This window comes from Salvelinus alpinus, chromosome 3 (assembly GCF_045679555.1).
Source record: "Salvelinus alpinus chromosome 3, SLU_Salpinus.1, whole genome shotgun sequence".
In the NCBI taxonomy this organism is placed as follows: Eukaryota; Metazoa; Chordata; class Actinopteri; order Salmoniformes; family Salmonidae; genus Salvelinus; species Salvelinus alpinus.
Window position 1 is genome coordinate 92,052,752 of NC_092088.1, and position 22,491 is coordinate 92,075,242.

Genomic DNA, 22,491 nt, shown 5'->3' on the forward strand with positions numbered 1-22,491 from the left:
ACCCATTTTCTTTGTGTTTTTGTTAATACAAATTACAATAAACCTTACCCTAACCCTTGCAACAACCATACACAAACATGAACATGAAGTCATTATCATAAAGTCATTAACATGAAGTCATTATCATGGCTCAACGCCATGTGGAAATAGTACTCTTCATTTTTTCTGACTTTGTAAAAAATATATGAAAGAATCATGTGTGTGAGCACATTGCCTTCAGAAAGTATTCATACCTCTTGACTTATTCCACATTTTGTTGTTACAGCCTGAATTCAACATTTATTACATAGATTTTTGTTTCACTCATCTACACACAATACCCCATAATGACATCACAATACCCCATAATGACATCACAATACCCCATAATGACAAAGTGAAACATGTTTTTAGAAATGTTTGCAAATGTATTGAAAATGAAATACAGAAATACACTACATGACCAAAAGTATGTGGACACCTGCTCGAAGAACATCTCATTCCAAAATCATAGGCATTAATATGGAGTTGGTCCCCCCTTTGCTACTATAACAGCCTCCACTCTTCTGGGAAGGCTTTCCACTAGATGTTGGAACATTGCTACAGGGACTTGCTTCCATTCAGCCACAAGAGCATTAGTGAGGTCGGGCACTGATGTTGGGCGATTAGGCCTGGCTCGCAGTCGGTGTTCCACTTCATCCCAAAGGTGTTTGATGAGGTTGAGGTCAGGGCTCTGTGCAGGCCAGTCAAGTTCTTCCACACCGATCTCGACAAACCATTTCGGTATGGACCTTGCTTTGTGCACAGGGGCATTGTCATGCTGAAACGGGAAAGGTCAAACTGTTGCCACAAAGTTGAAAGCACAGAATCGTCTCTAGAATGTCATTGTATGTCCACATACTTTTGTATATATAGTGTATTTTATTTACATAATTATTCACACCCCTGAGTCAATACTTTGTAGAAGCACCTTTGGCAGCGATTACACCTGTCTCTAAGAGACCGTCTCTAAGAGCTTTCCACACTTAGATTGTGCAACATTTGCCCATTATTCTTTAAAAAATAATTAAAGCACTGTCAAATTGGTTGTTGATCCCTGCTAGATAACCCTTTTCAGGTCTTGCCATATATTTTCAATAGATTTAAGTCAAAACTGTAACTCGGCCACTCAGGAACATTCACTGTCTTCTTGGTAAGCAACTCCTGTATAGATTTGGCCTGGGTTATTGTCCTGCTGAAAGGTGAGTTGATCTCCCAGTGTTTGGTGGGGAGCAGACTGAACCAGGTTTTCCTTTAGGATTTTGCCTGTGCTTAGCTCCATTCTGTTTATTTTTTATCCTGAAAAACTCCCCAGTCCTTAACGATTACATGCATACACATAACATGATGCAGCCACCACTGTGTTTGAAAATATGGACAGTGGTACTCAGTAATGTATTGGATTTGCCCCAAACATAGCACTTTGTATCCAGGACAAAAAGTGAATTACTTTGCAACATTTTTTGCAGTGTAACTTTGCTGCCATGTTCCAAAATAGTCTTCCTTCTTTTCACTCTTGTCATTTATGTTAGTATTGTGGAGTAACTACAATGTTGTTGGTCCAGCCTCAGTTTTCTCCAATCACAGCCATTAAACTCTGCAACTGTTTTAAAGTCACCATTGGCAACATGGTGAAATCCCAGAGTGGTTTCTTTCTTCTCCAGCAACTGAGTTAGGAATGACGCCTGTTTCTGTGTAGTGACCGAGTGTATTGATACATCATCCAAAGTGTAATTAATATCTTTACCATGCTGAAAGGGATATTCAATGTCTGCTTTTTTGCCATCTATCAGTAGGTGCCCTTCTTTGCAAGGCACTGGAAAACCTCACTGGTCTTTGTGGTTGAATCTGTGTTTGAAATTCACTGCTAGACTGAGGGACCTTACAGATCATTGTATGTGTGGGGTACAGAGATGTGTCAAAAATCTTGTTTAAGCACTATTATTGCACACAGAGTGAGTCCATGCAACTTATTATGTGACTTGTTAAGCACATTTTTACTCTTGAACGTATTTAGGCTTGCCATAACAAAGGGGTTGAATACTTATTGACTCAAGACATTTCAGCTTATCATTTTTTATTAACTTGTAAAAATGTAGTAAAACATAACATTATGAGGTATTGTGTGTAGGCCAGTGACAAAAAAATCTAAATGTAATCCATTTTAAATTCAGGCTGTAACACAACAAAATGTGGAAAAAGTCAAGGGGTTTGAATACCTTCTGGTGTGTGCGTGCGTGCGTGCGTGCGTGCGTTTTTTATTTATTAATTTATATGTGTAAAAATATATATATTTTTTTCCCCCAGCCCTGTTACCTTTGATTCTCATTCCTTCAGGGAAACAACAGCAGCATTCATTTTTAGTCTTCAAACTGTCATCCCATTAGATCACTGTCAACTACAATGAAAGACTTCTCTCTGACAGAAAGAAAGACAGTGTGAGTGGGTATGTTGTGTACGGTGTCCATATTAGGACATCCTCAGTCACCCCAGCTTCTTTTGACTGAGGATGTCCTAATATGGACAGTTTGAAGACAAAAAGTAATGCTGCTGTTGTTTCCCTGAGCAATGAGTTATAGTTATATGTTTTGTGATTTAAAAGGTTTCCTATTTGAGCGATGTGAAGTTCCGAGAAATGTCTGCTTAATTACACACACTGTTTGTCTCCTCGGTTTGAGTGGATTTTCTTCTGTGTTATTTCACAGGTTGCATATTTGATCTGGAGTTCCGGACGAGGAGAGACGGGAAGTTCATAGCGTTGGGGAAGCCTGAGGGTCATCCTAACTCTGGCCGTAGCGTGGGTCAGTGCGGGGTCACACCCTGCACCCTGGTGACGTGCAGGAACGGAGGAACCTGTGTGGACTCTGGATCCTCTGTCTAGTATGTACACTACATTTTCATTGATTCTTTTCTTTTATTGAACTGTTCTTTAAACCAGGATGTCCCATTGTTATGCTTGTAATCAATTAATCAGATTGATTTATATTGCCCTTTCTACCACAATATATCTCCCAAAGTGCTTTACAGTAACACATGAAGCCCATGGTATGTGACTGTGGTATTATTATTATTGAGTTAAGTGACTACAATGACGCCTCTGCATAATATGACTTGACCAGAGATGTAGGCTAAGGCTGGTCATATATAGGGTTGATTGAAGTGTACTGTTGCGGGGGGGGGGCTCGTGGTTTCTTCTATAAACCTTCTATCAGTGAGACTCAGAAAATGCCCACGCTAAAACAGTCTTTGTGGCAAGTGCTCCCTCTATCCATCTCTATGGCGAGACTGAGAAAACAGGACCATGTATTGATGTTGCATGTCAGATCAAGGGCTTAGTGGGCATCAGGCCTCCTCCGGCTGGGGTAATCAATGTTATTATCCCAGAAATGAGAGGCTTTAGAGACATAAATCACTGCTCAACATGGAGGCAAATGAATGGGTATGGCTGTACCACTGTTAGTCCTATTAATCATGGTTGGCTGGGTTGACCAGGAGATAGGTGGAGAATTCTATTTCAGCCTGTACAAGTGCTGAACTAGGATCAGGTCCCCAATGCCCAATGTGTTCTTGTTCATTATGATATAAAAAGCACTCCTACTCTGAGATGTTTTGTGAATACGGGTCCAGATTCCTAACATGTGTTTGGAATCAGCTTAGCCTTTTAGCTCATAATGAACAAGATTATATGGACAGGGGGGTGACCTGATCCTAGATCAGTTGGTTTTAGTTTATTCTATTCAGGAGAGACTTATCTGTCTATATTGTTGAGAACAGCATCATCAGATTAAGGAGCTGTGTGTTTAGGACTCGATGTTAATGAATGAGATACACTACAGTGCAGGCAATAGTCGATTCATTCACACAATAATTGCAAAATGTAATGTAGTTGGTGAAGATATAATAACTCTTAGTAATTCACTGTAGATGTATCATCACCATATATAGACTCTGTAGATGTATCATCACCATCTATAGACTCTGTAGATGTATCATCACCATCTATAGACTCTGTAGATGTATCATCACCATCTATAGACTCTGTAGATGTATCATCACCATCTATAGACTCTGTAGATGTATCATCACCATCTATATACTCTGTAGATGTATCATCACCATCTGTAGACTCTGTAGATGTATCATCACCATCTGTAGACTCTGTAGATGTATCATCACCATCTGTAGACTCTGTAGATGTATCATCACCATCTATAGACTCTGTAGATGTATCATCACCATCTATAGACTCTGTAGATGTATCATCACCATCTATATACTCTGTAGATGTATCATCACCACCTATAGACTCTGTAGATGTATCATCACCATCTATAGACTCTGTAGATGTATCATCACCATCTATATACTCTGTAGATGTATCATCACCACCTATAGACTCTGTAGATGTATCATCACCATCTATAGACTCTGTAGATGTATCATCACCATCTATAGACTCTGTAGATGTATCATCACCATCTATAGACTCTGTAGATGTATCATCACCATCTATAGACTCTGTAGATGTATCATCACCATCTATATACTCTGTAGATGTATCATCACCATCTGTAGACTCTGTAGATGTATCATCACCATCTGTAGACTCTGTAGATGTATCATCACCATCTGTAGACTCTGTAGATGTATCATCACCATCTATAGACTCTGTAGATGTATCATCACCATCTATAGACTCTGTAGATGTATCATCACCATCTATAGACTCTGTAGATGTATCATCACCATCTATAGACTCTGTAGATGTATCATCACCATCTGTAGACTCTGTAGATGTATCATCACCATCTATAGACTCTGTAGATGTATCATCACCTATAGACTCTGTAGATGTATCATCACCACCTATAGACTCTGTAGATGTATCATCACCATCTGTAGACTCTGTAGATGTATCATCACCATCTATAGACTCTGTAGATGTATCATCACCATCTATAGACTCTGTAGATGTATCATCACCATCTGTAGACTCTGTAGATGTATCATCACCTATAGACTGTAGATGTATCATCACCATCTGTAGACTCTGTAGATGTATCATCACCATCTATAGACTCTGTAGATGTATCATCACCATCTGTAGACTCTGTAGATGTATCATCACCATCTGTAGACTCTGTAGATGTATCATCACCACCTATAGACTCTGTAGATGTATCATCACCATCTATAGACTCTGTAGATGTATCATCACCATCTGTAGACTCTGTAGATGTATCATCGCCATCTGTAGACTCTGTAGATGTATCATCACCACCTATAGACTCTGTAGATGTATCATCACCATCTATAGACTCTGTAGATGTATCATCGCCATCTATAGACTCTGTAGATGTATCATCACCATCTATAGACTCTGTAGATGTATCATCACCATCTGTAGACTCTGTAGATGTATCATCACCATCTATAGACTCTGTAGATGTATCATCACCATCTGTAGACTCTGTAGATGTATCATCACCATCTATAGACTCTGTAGATGTATCATCACCATCTATAGACTCTGTAGATGTATCATCACCATCTGTAGACTCTGTAGATGTATCATCACCATCTATAGACTCTGTAGATGTATCATCACCATCTGTAGACTCTGTAGATGTATCATCACCATCTATAGACTCTGTAGATGTATCATCACCTATAGACTCTGTAGATGTATCATCACCATCTGTAGACTCTGTAGATATATCATCACCATCTATAGACTCTGTAGATGTATCATCACCATCTGTAGACTCTGTAGATGTATCATCACCATCTGTAGACTCTGTAGATGTATCATCACCATCTATAGACTCTGTAGATGTATCATCACCATCTATAGACTCTGTAGATGTATCATCACCACCTATAGACTCTGTAGATGTATCATCACCATCTATAGACTCTGTAGATGTATCATCACCATCTATATACTCTGTAGATGTATCATCACCATCTATAGACTCTGTAGATGTATCATCACCACCTATAGACTCTGTAGATGTATCATCACCTATAGACTCTGTAGATGTATCATCACCATCTGTAGACTCTGTAGATATATCATCACCATCTATAGACTCTGTAGATGTATCATCACCACCTATAGACTCTGTAGATGTATCATCACCTATAGACTCTGTAGATGTATCATCACCATCTGTAGACTCTGTAGATATATCATCACCACCTATAGACTCTGTAGATGTATCATCACCATCTGTAGACTCTGTAGATATATCATCACCATCTATAGACTCTGTAGATGTATCATCACCATCTATAGACTCTGTAGATGTATCATCACCATCTATATACTCTGTAGATGTATCATCACCATCTATAGACTCTGTAGATGTATCATCACCATCTATAGACTCTGTAGATGTATCATCACCATCTATATACTCTGTAGATGTATCATCACCATCTATAGACTCTGTAGATGTATCATCACCTATAGACTCTGTAGATGTATCATCACCATCTATAGTCTCTGTAGACGTATCATCACCATCTATAGACTCTGTAGATGTATCATCACCATCTATAGACTCTGTAGATGTATCATCACCATCTATAGACTCTGTAGATGTATCATCACCATCTATAGACTCTGTAGATGTATCATCACCTGTAGACTCTGTAGATGTATCATCACCATCTATAGACTCTGTAGATGTATCATCACCATCTATAGACTCTGTAGATGTATCATCACCATCTATAGACTCTGTAGATGTATCATCACCATCTGTAGACTCTGTAGATGTATCATCACCATCTGTAGACTCTGTAGATGTATCATCACCATCTATAGACTCTGTAGATGTATCATCACCATCTGTAGACTCTGTAGATGTATCATCACCATCTGTAGACTCTGTAGATGTATCATCACCATCTATAGACTCTGTAGATGTATCATCAACTGTAGACTCTGTAGATGTATCATCACCATCTAGAGACTCTGTAGATGTATCATCACCACCTATAGACTCTGTAGATGTATCATCACCATCTGTAGACTCTGTAGATGTATCATCACCTATAGACTGTAGATGTATCATCACCATCTGTAGACTCTGTAGATGTATCATCACCATCTATAGACTCTGTAGATGTATCATCACCATCTGTAGACTCTGTAGATGTATCATCACCACCTATAGACTCTGTAGATGTATCATCACCATCTATAGACTCTGTAGATGTATCATCACCATCTATAGACTCTGTAGATGTATCATCACCATCTGTAGACTCTGTAGATGTATCATCACCATCTGTAGACTCTGTAGATGTATCATCACCATCTGTAGACTCTGTAGATGTATCATCACCATCTGTAGACTCTGTAGATGTATCATCACCATATGTGGACTCTGTAGATCATTACTAGTAATAAGCCAGTCCCCTGTACTACAGTATTACTAGTAATAAGAAGTCCCCTGTACTACAGTATTACTAGTAATAAGAAGTCCCCTGTACTACAGTATTACTAGTAATAACAAGTCCCCTACACTACTGTATCACTAGTAATAAGCCAGTCCCCTGTACTACAGTATTACTAGTAGTAGGCCAGTCCCCTGTACTACAGTATTACTAGTAGTAGGCCAGTCCCCTGTACTACAGTATTACTAGTAGTAGGCCAGTCCCCTGTACTACAGTATTACTAGTAATAACGTCCCCTACACTACTGTATCACTAGTAATAAGCCAGTCCCCTGTACTACAGTATTACTAGTAGTAGGCCAGTCCCCTGTACTACAGTATTACTAGTAGTAGGCCAGTCCCCTGTACTACAGTATTACTAGTAGTAGGCCAGTCCCCTGTACTACAGTATTACTAGTAGTAGGCCAGTCCCCTGTACTACAGTATTACTAGTAGTAGGCCAGTCCCCTGTACTACAGTATTACTAGTAGTAAGCCAGTCCCCTGTACTACAGTATTACTAGTAATAAGCCAGTCCTCTGTACTACAGTATTACTAGTAGTAAGCCAGTCCCCTGTACTACACTATTACTAGTAATAGGCCAGTCCCCTGTACTACAGTATTACTAGTAGTAGGCCAGTCCCCTGTACTACAGTATTACTAGTAGTAAGCCAGTCCCCTGTACTACAGTATTACTAGTAATAAGCCAGTCCTCTGTACTACAGTATTACTAGTAGTAAGCCAGTCCCCTGTACTACAGTATTACTAGTAATAAGCCAGTCCTCTGTACTACAGTATTACTAGTAGTAGGCCAGTCCCCTGTACTACAGTATTACTAGTAGTAAGCCAGTCCCCTGTACTACAGTATTACTAGTAATAAGCCAGTCCTCTGTACTACAGTATTACTAGTAATAAGCCAGTCCTCTGTACTACAGTATTACTAGTAGTAGGCCAGTCCCCTGTACTACAGTATTACTAGTAGTAGGCCAGTCCCCTGTACTACAGTATTACTAGTAGTAGGCCAGTCCCCTGTACTACAGTATTACTAGTAGTAGGCCAGTCCCCTGTACTACAGTATTACTAGTAGTAGGCCAGTCCCCTGTACTACAGTATTACTAGTAGTAAGCCAGTCCCCTGTACTAGAGTATCACTAGTAGTAAGCCAGTCCTCTGTACTACAGTATTACTAGTAGTAAGCCAGTCCCCTGTACTACAGTATTACTAGTAGTAGGCCAGTCCCCTGTACTACAGTATTACTAGTAGTAGGCCAGTCCCCTGTACTACAGTATTACTAGTAGTAAGCCAGTCCCCTGTACTACAGTATCACTAGTAGTAAGCCAGTCCCCTGTACTACAGTATTACTAGTAGTAGGCCAGTCCCCTGTACTACAGTATTACTAGTAGTAGGCCAGTCCCCTGTACTACAGTATTACTAGTAGTAGGCCAGTCCCCTGTACTACAGTATTACTAGTAGTAGGCCAGTCCTCTGTACTACAGTATCACTAGTAGTACTCCATGTCATTCTGCTCTCCCCAGTAGCACTACTAGCAGCACTGTCTGTGCCAGTAGTAGAAGTAGGTTTTCTGATGTTAAGTAAACCTCATGACATCTCCCCTAGCTGCCAGTAACCCTAACCCATGTGTACCTCTCTCCCCTAGCTGCCAGTAACCCTAACCCATGTGTTCCTCTCTCCCCTAGCTGCCAGTAACCCTAACCCATGTGTTCCTCTCTCCCCTAGCTGTCAGTAACCCTAACCCTAACCCATGTGTTCCTCTCTCCCCTAGCTACCAGTAACCCTAACCCATGTGTACCTCTCTCCCCTAGCTGCCAGTAACCCTAACCCATGTGTTCCTCTCTCCCCTAGCTGCCAGTAACCCTAACCCATGTGTTCCTCTCTCCCCTAGCTGTCAGTAACCCTAACCCATGTGTTCCTCTCTCCCCTAGCTGCCAGTAACCCTAACCCATATGTTCCTCTCTCCCCTAGCTGCCAGTAACCCTAACCCATGTGTTCCTCTCTCCCCTAGCTGCCAGTAACCCTAACCCATGTGTTCCTCTCTCCCCTAGCTGTCAGTAACCCTAACCCATGTGTTCCTCTCTCCCCTAGCTGCCAGTAACCCTAACCCATGTGTTCCTCTCTCCCGTAGCTGCCAGTTACCCTAACCAATGTGTTCCTCTCTACCCTAGCTGCCAGTAACCCTAACCCATGTGTTCCTCTCTCCCCTAGCTGCCAGTAACCCTAACCCATGTGTTCCTATCTCCCCTTGCTGCCAGTAACCCTAACCCATGTGTTCCTCTCTCCCTTAGCTGCCAGTAACCCTAACCCATGTGTTCCTCTCTCCCCTAGCTGCCAGTGACCCTAACCCATGTGTTCCTCTCTCCCCTAGCTGCCAGTAACCATAACACATGTGTTCCTCTCTCCCCTAGTTGCCAGTAACCCTAACCCATGTGTTCCTCTCTCCTCTAGCTGCCAGTAACCCTAACCCATGTGTTCCTCTCTCCCCTAGCTGCCAGTAACCCTAACCCATGTGTTCTTCTCTCCCCTAGCTGCCAGTAACCCTAACCCATGTGTTCCTCTCTCCCCTAGCTACCAGTAACCCTAACCCATGTGTTCCTCTCTCCCCTAGCTGCCAGTTACCCTAACCCATGTGTTCCTCTCTCCCCTAGCTGCCAGTAACCCTAACCCATGTGTTCCTCTCTCCCCTAGCTGTCAGTAACCCTAACCCATGTGTTCCTCTCTCCCCTAGCTGCCAGTAACCCTAACCTATGTGTTCTTCTCTCCCCTAGCTGCCAGTAACCCTAACCCATGTGTTCTTCTCTCCCCTAGCTGCCAGTAACCCTAACCCATGTGTTCCTCTCTCCCCTAGCTGCCAGTAACCCTAACCCATGTGTTCCTCTCTCCCCTAGCTGCCAGTAACCCTAACCCATGTGTTCCTCTCTCCCCTAGCTGTCAGTAACCCTATCCCATGTGTTCCTCTCTCCCCTAGCTGTCAGTAACTCTAACCCATGTGTTCCTCTCTCCCCTAGCTGTCAGTAACCCTAACCCATGTGTTCCTCTCTCTCCTAGCTGCCAGTTACCCTAACCCATGTGTTCATCTCTCCCCTAGCTGCCAGTAACCCTAACCCATGTGTTCCTCTCTCCCCTAGCTGCCAGTAACCCTAACCCATATGTTCCTCTCTCCCCTAGATGCCAGTAACCCTAACCCATGTGTTTCTCTCTCCCCTAGCTGCCGGTTACCCTAACCCATGTGTTCCTCTCTCCCCTAGCTGCCAGTTACCCTAACCCATGTGTTATTCTCTCCCCTAGCTGCCAGTTATCCTAACCCATGTGTTCCTCTCTCCCCTAGCTGCCAGTAACCCTAACCCATGTGTTCCTCTCTCCCCTAGCTGCCAGTTACCCTAACCCATGTGTTCCTCTCTCCACTAGCTGCCAGTAACGCTAACCTATGTGTTCTTCTCTCCCCTAGCTGCCAGTAACCCTAACCCATATGTTCCTCTCTCCCCTAGATGCCAGTAACCCAAACCCATGTGTTCCTCTCTCCCCTAGCTGCCAGTAACCCTAACCCATGTGTTCCTCTCTCCCCTAGCTGTCAGTAACCCTAACCCATGTGTTCTTCTCTCCCCTAGCTGCCAGTAACCCTAACCCATGTGTTCCTCTCTCCCCTAGCTGCCAGTAACCCTAACCCATGTGTTCCTCTCTCTCCTAGCTGCCAGTAACCCTAACCCATGTGTTCCTCTCTCCCCTAGATGCCAGTAACCCTAACCCATGTGTTCCTCTCTCCCCTAGCTGCCAGTAACCCTAACCCATGTGTTCCTCTCTCCCCTAGCTGCCAGTAACCCTAACCCATGTGTTCCTCTCTCCCCTAGATGCCAGTAACCCTAACCCGTGTGTTCCTCTCTCCCCTAGCTGCCAGTAACCCTAACCCGTGTGTTCCTCTCTCCCCTAGCTGCCAGTAACCCTAACCCATGTGTTCCTCTCTCCCCTAGCTGCCAGTAACCCTAACCCATGTGTTCCTCTCTCCCCTAGCTGTCAGTAACCCTAACCCATGTGTTCCTCTCTCCCCTAGCTGCCAGTAACCCTAACCCATGTGTTCCTCTCTCCCCTAGCTGCCAGTAACCCTAACCCATGTGTTCCTCTCTCCCCTAGCTGTCAGTAACCCTAACCCATGTGTTCCTCTCTCCCCTAGCTGCCAGTAACCCTAACCCATGTGTTCCTCTCTCCCCTAGCTGCCAGTAACCCTAACCCATGTGTTCCTCTCTCCCCTAGCTGCCAGTAACCCTAACCCATGTGTTCCTCTCTCCCCTAGCTGCCAGTAACCCTAACCCATGTGTTCCTCTCTCCCCTAGCTGTCAGTAACCCTAACCCATGTGTTCCTCTCTCCCCTAGCTGCCAGTAACCCTAACCTATGTGTTCCTCTCTCCCCTAGCTGTCGGTAACCCTAACCCATGTGTTCCTCTCTCCCCTAGCTGCCAGTAACCCTAACCCATGTGTTCCTCTCTCCCCTAGCTGCCAGTAACCCTAACCCATGTGTTCCTCTCTCCCCTAGCTGCCAGTAACCCTAACCCATGTGTTCCTCTCTCCCCTAGCTGCCAGTAACCCTAACCCATGTGTTCCTCTCTCCCCTAGCTGCCAGTAACCCTAACCCATGTGTTCCTCTCTCCCCTAGCTGCCAGTAACCCTAACCCATGTGTTCCTCTCTCCCCTAGCTGCCAGTAACCCTAACCCATGTGTTCCTCTCTCCCCTAGCTGCCAGTAACCCTAACCCATGTGTTCCTCTCTCCCCTAGCTGCCAGTAACCCTAACCCATGTGTTCCTCTCTCCCCTAGCTGCCAGTAACCCTAACCCATGTGTTCCTCTCTCCCCTAGCTGCCAGTAACCCTAACCCATGTGTTCCTCTCTCCCCTAGCTGCCAGTAACCCTAACCCATGTGTTCCTCTCTCCCCTAGCTGTCAGTAACCCTAACCCATGTGTTCCTCTCTCCCCTAGCTGCCAGTAACCCTAACCCATGTGTTCCTCTCTCCCCTAGCTGCCAGTAACCCTAACCCATGTGTTCCTCTCTCCCCTAGCTGCCAGTAACCCTAACCCTAGTGTTTCTCTCTCCTAGCTGCCAGTGTCCATTCGGCTGGAAGGGAGCACTCTGCTCTGAGACCGTGTCTGTGTGCGACGCTGAACACCGTCCCCCTCCGTTGTGTGCCCGTGGTTCCACCTGCGTACCCCTTCCAGACGGATACACCTGCCTCTGCCCCTTGGGCACCGGCGGACTGCACTGTCAGCAAGGTCAGAATACTGACCAAACACTAACCAAATATGATTAGGTCAGAATACTGACCAAACACTAACCAAATACTATCAGGTCAGAATACTGACCAAACACTAACCAAATATGATTAGGTCAGAATACTGACCAAACACTAACCAAATACTATCAGGTCAGAATACTGACCAACCAACCCGACCCAACCAGTTTGTTCCAAAAAATAAGAACAAGAGAGTGATTAACCTCTCTGTTAATCTCTCCGTTAAACTCTCTGTTAACCTCTCTGTTAAGCTCTCTGTTAAGCTCTCTGTTAACTTCTCTGTTAACCTTTCTGTTAAGCTCTCTGTTAAGCATTCTGTTAACCTCTCTGTTAACCTCTCTGTTAAGCTCTCTGTTAACTTCTCTGTTAACCTTTCTGTTAAGCTCTCTGTTAAGCCTTCTGTTAACTTCTCTGTTAACCTTTCTGTTAAGCTCTCTGTTAAGCCTTCTGTTAACCTCTCTGTTAACTTCTCTGTTAACCTCTCTGTTAAGCTCTCTGTTAAGCCTTCTGTTAACCTTTCTGTTAAACTCTCCGTAAAACACTGATGGTCTATTGAGACCAAAACTTTGGTATACGTTTTTCCCCCATTATCCTATAGTATCCATTTACATGGTTTTAAAATGTAATTACATCAAATGAATAGATCTCAGTCCCTCTCATATAACCATTTTCCTTTCCGCTTTGATTGATAGCTTGACACAAAGAAATATATACAGTAGCAGTCAAAAGTTTGGACAAACCTACCCATTCAAGCGTTTTTCTTTATTTTTACTATTTTCTACATTGTAGAATAATAGTGAAGACATCAAAACTATGAAATAACACATGGAATTATGTAGTAACCAAAAAAGTTTTTAACAAATCAAAATATATTTTAGATTTTAAATTCTTCAAAGTAGCCACCCTTTGCCTTGATGACTTTGCACACATTTGTAATTCTCTCAACCAGCTTCATGAGGTAGTCACCTGGAATGGATTTCAATTAACAGGTGTGCCTTGTTAAAAGTTAATTTGTGGAATTTATTTCCTTCTTAATGTGTTTGAGCCAATCAGCTGTGTTGTGACAAGGTAGGGGTGTTATACAGAAGATAGCCCTATTTGGTAAAAGGCCGAGTCCATATTATGGCAAGAACAGCTCAAATAAGCAAAGAGAAACGACAGTCCATCATTACTTTGACTGACCTTCAAGTCTTAGTCTGTAAAATTTCAAGAACTTTGAAAGTTTCTTTAAGTGCAGTCCTAAAAACCATCAGACGCTATGATGAAACTGCCTCTCATGAGGACCGCCACAGGTAAGGAAGACCCAGTTACCTCTGCTGCAGAGGATACGTTCATAAGAGTTACCAGCCCCAGAAATTGCAGCCCAAATAAATGCTTCACAGAGTTCAAGTAACAGACACATTTCAACATCAACTGTTCAGAGGAGACTGAGTGAATCAGGCCTTCATGGTTGAATTGCTGCATAGAAACCACTACTAAAGGACACCAATAAGAAGAAGAGACTTGCTTGGGCCAAGAAAAACGAGCAATGGACATTAGACCGGTGGAAATCTGTCCTTTGGTCTGATGAGTCCAAATTTTGTGATTTTTGGTTTCAACCGCTGTGTCTTTGTGAGACGCAGAGTAGCTGAACGGATGTGTGGTTCCCACTGGGAAGCATGGAGGAGGAGGTGTGATGGTGTATTTGTATTTATTATGGATCCCCATTAGCTGTTGCCAAAGTAGCAGCTACTCTTCCTGGGGTCCAGCAAAATTAAGGCAGTTTATACAATTTTAAAAACATTACAATACATTCACAGATTTCACAACACACTATGTGCCCTCAGGCCCCTACTCCACCACTACCACATGTCTACTAAATCCATGTGTATGTATGTGTCTGTGCCAATGTTTGTGTTGCTTCACAGTCCCCGCTGTTCCATAAGGTGTTTTTTATCTGTTTTTTAAATCTAATTTTACTGCTTGCGTCAGTTACTTGATGTGGAATAGAGTTCCATGTAGTCATGCCTCTATGTAGTACTGTGTGCTTCCCATAGTCTGTTCTGGACTTGGGAACTGTGAAGAGACCTCTTGTGGCATGTCTTGTGGGGTTTGCATGGGTGTCCGAGCTGTGTGCCAGTAGTTTAGACAGACAGCTCGGAGCATTCAACATGTCAATAACTCTCATAAATAAAAGTAGTGATGACGTCAATCTCTCCTCCACTTTCAGCCAGGAGAGATTGACATGGGTATTATTAATATTAGCTCTCTGTGTACATCCAAGGGCCAGCCATGCTGCCCTCTTCTGAGACAATTGCAATTGCAAAACTAGGGCCTGTAGTACCTGCCTTGTTGATAGTGTTGTTAAGAAAGCAGACCATCGCTTTATTATAGACAGACTTCGCCCAATCTTAGCTACTACTGCATACTGCATCAATATGTTTTGACCATGACAGTTTACGATCTAGTGTTATTCCAAGCAGTTTAGTCATCTCAACTTGCTCAATTTCCACACTATTTATTACAAGATTTAGTTGAGGTTTAGGGTTTAGTGAGTGTTTTGTTCCAAATACAATGCTTTTAGTTTTAGAAATATTTAGGGCTAACTTATTCCTTGCCACCCACTCTGAAACTAACTGCAACTCTTTGTTGAGTGTTGCAGTCATTTCAGTCAGTGTAGTAGCTGACGTGTATAGTGTCGAGTCATTCGCATACATAGACACTGGCTTTACTCAGTCAGTGGCATGTCGTTAGTAAAAATTGAAAAAAGCAAGGGGCCTAAACAGCTACCCTGGGGAATTCCTGATTCTAACTGGATTATATTTGAGAGGCTTCCATTAAAGAACACCCTCTGTGTTCTGTTAGACAAGTAACTCTTCATACACATTATAGCAGGGGGTGTAAAGTCATAACACATCAGTTTTTCCAATAACAAATATGATCGATAATGTCAAAAGCTGCACTGAAGTCTAACAAGACAGCCCCCACAATCATTTTATCACCAATTTCTCTCAGTCAATCATCAGTAATTTGTGTAAGTGCTGTGCTTGTTGAGTGTCCTTCCCTATAAGCATGCTGAAATTATGTTGTCAATTTGTTTACTGTAAAATTGCATTGTATCTAGTCAAACACCATTTACAAAAAAAGTTTACTAAGGGTTGGTAACAGGCTGATTGGTCGGCTATTTGAGCCAGTAAAGGGGGCTTTACTATTCTTGGGTAGCGGAATGACTTTAGCTTCCCTCCAGGCCTGAGGGCACACACTCTCTAGTAGGCTTAAATTGAAGATGTGGCAATATCGTCTGCTATTATCCTCAGTAATTTTCCATCCAGATTGTCGACCCCGGTGGCTTGTCATTATTGATAGACAACAATAACTTTTTCACCTCTTCCACACTGACTTTACGGAATTCAAATCTACAATTCTTGTCTTTCATAATTTGGTCCGATATACTTGGATGTGTAGTGTCAGCGTTTGTTGCTGGCATGTCATCACTAAGTTTGCTTACCAATGAAAAAGTCATTAAAGTCGTTTGCAATATCAGTGGGCTTTGTGATGAATGACCCATCTGATTCAATGAATGAAGGAGCCGAGTTGGCTTTTATTCCCAAAAATGTAATTTAAGGTGCTCCAAAGCTTTTTACTATCATTCTTTATATAATTTTTCTTTGTTTCATAGTCTAGTTTCTTTTTCTTTTTCTTTCATTTAGTCACATGATTTCTTAATTTGCAGTATGTTTGCCAATCAGTTGGGCTGCCAGACTTAATTGCCATATCTTTTGCCTAATCTCTTTTGGCTAACCATACCATTTTTCAATTCCTCATCAATCCAAGGGGATTTAACAGTTTTTACAGTCATTTTCTTAATGGGTGCGTCCTTATTAGTACCTGGAATAAGTAGTTTCATAAATGCATCAAGTGCAGCGTCTGGTTGCTCCTCATTACACCACAAACCAGCAAATATTCTTTACATCATCAACATATGAATCACTACAAAACTTTGTGTATGACCTCTTATACACTATATTAGGCCCAGCCTTTGGAACTTTGGTTTTCCTACATATGGCTACTATATTGTGATCACTACATCCAATGGATTCGGATACTGCTTTAAAGCACATTTCTGCAGCCTTAGTAAAGATGTGATCAATACATGTTGATGATTTCATTCCTGTGCTGTTTGTAACTAGCCTGGTAGGTTGACTGACAACCTGATCCAGGTTGCAGGCACTGGTTACAGTTTGAAGTTTTTTCCTGAGTGGGCAGCTTGATGATAGCCAGTCAATATTTAAATCACCTAGAAAATATACTTCTCTGTTGATATCACATACATTATCAAGCATTTCACACATATTATCCATATAATGACTGTTAGCACTTGGTGGTCTATAGCAGCTTCCCACAAGAATGGGCTTCAGGTGAGGCAGATGAACCTGTAGCCATATTACTTCAACAGTGGAAGAAATATAAAAAGTAGGTGGGCGTGGGTTCCTCAGTAGCTTATGTAGGTTTGCTACTTGCTTGCTAAGAGTAGCTACTTCGCTCCTGTAGTCCTCCGCAAGCAAGCAGTTGCTACATTGAAAGTCAGCGCGTTCCACATTGTCCCGGAACAAACCAAAGTAAACACAGCTCCTGCAACGCTGGAAACCTTTAATAGCGGCCTCCATTTGAGACCTTTTTTTTGCTTTGCTGCTGGCGCTGTCTGTGATTTATTTAGAATTTAAGGCACACTTAACCAGCATGGCTACCACAGCATTCTGCAGCAATTCGCCATCCCATCTGGTTTGCGCTTTGGGACTACCATTCGTTTTTTCACAGGATAATGACCCAACACACCTCCAGGCTGTGTAAGGGCTATTTGACCAAGAAGGAGAGTGATGGAGTGCTGCATCAGATGATCTGGCCTCCACAATCACCCGACCTCAACTCAATTGAGATGGTTTGGGATGAGTTGGACCGCAGAGTGAAGGAAAAGCAGCCAACAAGTGCTCAGCATATGTGGGAACTCCTTCAAAACTGTTGGAAAAGCATTCCTCATGAAGCTGGTTGAGAGAATGCCAAGAGTGTGCAAAGCTATCATTAAGGCAAAGGGTGGCTACTTTGAATATATTTTGATTTGTTTAACACTTTGTTGGTTACTACATGATTCCATATGTGTTATTTCAAAGTTTTGATGTCTTCACTATTATTCTACAATGTAGAAAATGGGTAGGTGTGTCCAGACTTTTGACTGGTACTGTATATTTTTTACATTAATCCAGCAGATACTATAGCTGCAGGCCTGCTCCCAGACTGGCAGTCAGAGCAGCGCATCAGTGGTTATATCCCAGCCTGGCAGTCAGAGCAGCGCATCAGTGGTTATATTAATGAGATTTCAATCAAATCCAGTCAGTCAATAAAGCTCTCTGGTACAAATTGCCAAGGAACATTGGGCTCTGGGGTGAGCTCATTTAAATGAATCCATATTCAGTACACTGTGACCTGTGACCTGTTAGAACTGGCTGGGCCAATAGGTTCAATTAGAGGATGACATTGCATAATAGCCTACTGTGGCTATAGCTCTCTGTCTCTTACAGCCGGTACCAATTCACTCCCTACTCCTTCCCCTTGGCCCTAACCCTTCCCCTTGGCCATACTCCTTCCCTTTGGCCCTAACCCTTCCCCTTCCCCCTACTCCTTCCCCTTGGCCCTAACCCTTCTCCTTGGCCCTACTCATTCCCCTTGGCCCTAACCCTTCTCCTTGGCCCTACTCCTTCCCCTTGGCCCTACTCCTTCCCCATGGCCCTACTCCTTCCCCATGGCCCTACTCCTTCCCCATGGCCCTACTCCTTCCCCCTGGCCTTACTCCGTCCCCTTGGCGCTACTCCTTCCCCTTGGCCCTACTCCTTCCCCTTGGCCCTACTCCTTTCCCCTGGCCTTACTCCGTCCCCTTGGCGCTACTCCTTCCCCTTGGCCCTACTCCTTCCCCTTGGCCCTACTCCTTTCCCCTGGCCTTACTCCGTCCCCTTGGCGCGACTCCTTCCCCAATGGCCCTACTCCTTCCCCATGGCCCTACTCCTTCCCCATGGCCCTACTCCTTCCCCATGGCCCTACTCCTTCCCCATGGCCCTACTCCTTCCCCTTGGCCCTACTCCTTCCCCATGGCCCTACTCCTTCCCCTTGGCCCTACTCCTTCCCCATGGCCCTACTCCTTCCCCATGGCCCTACTCCTTCCCCATGGCCCTACTCCTTCACCATGGCCCTACTCCTTCCCCTTGGCCCTACTCCTTCCCCATGGCCCTACTCCTTCCCCTTGGCCCTACTCCTTCCCCATGGCCCTACTCCTTCCCCTTGGCCCTACTCCTTCCCCTTGGCCCTACTCCTTCCCCTTGGCCCTACTCCTTCCCCATGGCCCTACTCCTTCCCCTTGGCCCTACTCCTTCCCCTTGGCCCTACTCCTTCCCCATGGCCCTACTCCTTCCCCTTGACCCTACTCCTTTCCCATGGCCCTACTCCTTCCCCATGACCCTACTCCTTCCCCTTGGCCCTACTCCTTTCCCATGGCCCTACTCCTTCCCCATGACCCTACTCCTTCCCCATGGCCCTACTCCTTCCCCTTGGCCCTACTCCTTCCCCTTGGCCCTACTCCTTCCCCTTGGCCCTACTCCTTCCCCTTGGCCCTACTCCTTCCCCATGGCCCTACTCCTTCCCCATGGCCCTACTCCTTCCCCTTGACCCTACTCCTTCCCCATGGCCCTACTCCTTCCCCTTGACCCTACTCCTTTCCCATGGCCCTACTCCTTCCCCATGACCCTACTCCTTCCCCTTGGCCCTACTCCTTTCCCATGGCCCTACTCCTTCCCCATGACCCTACTCCTTCCCCATGGCCCTACTCCTTCCCCTTGGCCCTACTCCTTCCCCTTGGCCCTACTCCTTCCCCTTGGCCCTACTCCTTCCCCTTGGCCCTACTCCTTCCCCATGGCCCTACTCCTTCCCCATGGCCCTACTCCTTCCCCTTGACCCTACTCCTTCCCCTTGGCCCTACTCCTTCCCCTTGGCCCTACTCCTTCCCCATGGCCCTACTCCTTCCCCTTGGCCCTACTCCTTCCCCATGGCCCTACTCCTTCCCCTTGGCCCTACTCCTTCCCCTTGGCCCTACTCCTTCCCCTTGGCCCTACTCCTTCCCCTTGGCCCTACTCCTTCCCCTTGGCCCTACTCCTTTCCCTTGGCCCTACTCCTTCAATGTTTCCAGATCTGAAGGGTCTCATGAAGTTTCTCTATGGTGCATACGTTCTTTTGACTCATCACATACGCTGCTGTTTATTATCTATCCTGTTGCCTAGTCACTTTATCCTATTGCCTTGTCACCGGTTACCTATCTACCCCCGCAAATGGACTACTGGTACTGGTACCCCATGTTTATAGCCAAGTTATCATTACTCAGTACTGGTACCCCTTGTATATAGCCAAGTTATCATTACTCAGTACTTACTCAGTTATCATTACTCAGTACTGGTACCACATGTTTATAGCCAAGTTATCATTACTCAGTACTGGTACCCCATGTTTATAGCCAAGTTATCATTACTCAGTACTGGTACCCCATGTTTATAGCCAAGTTATCATTACTCATTGTGGATTTATTCCTTGTGTTATTATTTTTCTATTATTTCTCTCTGTATTGTTGGGAATGGCCCGTTAGCATTTCACTGTTAGTCCACCTGTTGTTTACGAAACAGGTGACAAATGAAATTTGATTTGACTTTAGGGATATACAAACATTGAAGATCTGCAAATATCAGTAATTACATTATTGCCGCGCACCTGCAACAAGAAAACTCAGATGTGAGAGGGCTTTTATAAAAAAATGGTAGATCTGAAAATATTGAAGGATTAGGGCCAACGGAAGGAAGGTTAATGTTTATTGTCATGAGTCTTGTCCTGGGGCAGAACTGAACGATTTCCACTAGATAGGCCAGCTGCAAAGTCAAAATTGGCTATATTATGAAAACTCAAATTTGCTTTTTGGTCTATGGTTAGGCATTAGGGTTAGCAGTATGATTAAGGAGAAAGAGATGGAGATAGAGGGGGGAGGAGAGACAGAGAGAGGGAGCTGAGGAGAGACAGAGAGAGGAGAGACAGAGAGAGGAACAGAGGGGGGAGGAGAGAGAGAGAGGAAGAGAGAGAGAAAGGGATAGCGGGGGGAGGAGAGACAGAAGGGGGAGGAGAGAGAGGGATAGAGGGGGGAGGAGAGACAGAGACCGAAGGGGGAGGAGAGACAGAGAGAGGGATAGAGGGGGAGGAGAGACAGACAGAGGGGGAGGAGAGACAGAGAGAGGGACAGAGGGGGAGGAGAGACAGACAGGGGGAGGAGAGACAGAGAGCGGGACAGAGGGGGAGGAGAGACAGACAGGTGGAGGAGAGACAGAGAGAGGGACCGAAGGGGGAGGAGAGACAGAGAGGGAGGAGAGACACAGAGGGGGAGGAGAGACAGAGAAAGGGACAGAGGGGGGAGGAGATACAGAGAGAGGGGGGAGGAGAGACAGACAGAGGGATAGAGGGGGGTGGAGAGACAGACAGAGGGAGAGACAGAGAGAGGAACAGAGGGGGAGGAGATACAGAGAGAGGGGGAGGAGAGACAGACAGAGGGACAGAGGAGGGAGGAGAGACAGACAGAGGGATAGAGAGAAAAATAAGCCGTTGTGTGAGAGAAAGAGATGAAAATAAATGTCACAGCTCAATGTGTCCCACTACCTCCAAGCTTACCGCATTTTATTTAACCTTTATTTAACTAGGCAAGTCAGTTAACCCGACGACGCTGGGCCAATTGTGTGCTGCCCTATGGGACTCCCAATCACAGCCGGTAGTGATACAGCCTGGCTATGTTTTATGATAATGTTATTACGCAAAATACAGGGCTCTATGTATTACTGTAGTAGGACTACTGTATACAAAACACAGGGCTCTATGTATTACTGTAGTAGGACTACTGTATACAAAACACAGGGCTCTATGTAGTACTGTAGTAGGACTACTGTATACAAAACACAGGGCTCTATGTATTACTGTAGTAGGACTACTGTATACAAAACACAGGGCTCTATGTATTACTGTAGTAGACCTACTGTATACAAAACACAGGGCTCTATGTATTACTGTAGTAGACCTACTGTATACAAAACACAGGGCTCTATGTATTACTGTAGTAGGACTAGTGTATACAAAACATAGGGCTCGATGTATTACTGTAGTAGGACTACTGTATACAAAACACAGGGCTCGATGTATTACTGTAGTAGGACTACTGTATACAAAACACAGGGCTCGATGTATTACTGTAGTAGACCTACTGTATACAAAACACAGGGCTCTATGTATTACTGTAGTAGGACTACTGTATACAAAACACAGGGCTATATGTATTACTGTAGTAGACCTACTGTATACAAAACACAGGGCTCTATGTAGTACTGTAGTAGGACTACTGTATACAAAACACAGGGCTCTATGTATTACTGTAGTAGACCTACTGTATACAAAACACAGGGCTCTATGTAGTACTGTAGTAGGACTACTGTATACAAAACACAGGGCTCTATGTATTACTGTAGTAGACCTACTGTATACAAAACACAGGGCTCTATGTATTACTGTAGTAGGACTAGTGTATACAAAACACAGCGCTCTATGTATTACTGTAGTAGGACTACTGTATACAAAACACAGGGCTCTATGTATTACTGTAGTAGGACTACTGTATACAAAACACAGGGCTCTA

At 44.2% G+C, this 22,491-nt stretch overlaps 1 protein-coding gene across 1 annotated transcript in view; it reads left to right on the top strand.

Annotated features, from left to right (window-relative positions):
- The window catches only part of eys (eyes shut homolog), a 506,958-nt gene that overhangs the window by 479,096 nt on the left and 5,371 nt on the right, over positions 1 to 22,491 (top strand). Inside the window, exons 47-48 of the mRNA XM_071394489.1 lie at positions 2,724 to 2,898; positions 12,563 to 12,735. Coding sequence (XP_071250590.1) covers positions 2,724 to 2,898; positions 12,563 to 12,735 — 348 coding nt within the window. The remainder of the gene's footprint in view (positions 1 to 2,723; positions 2,899 to 12,562; positions 12,736 to 22,491) is intronic.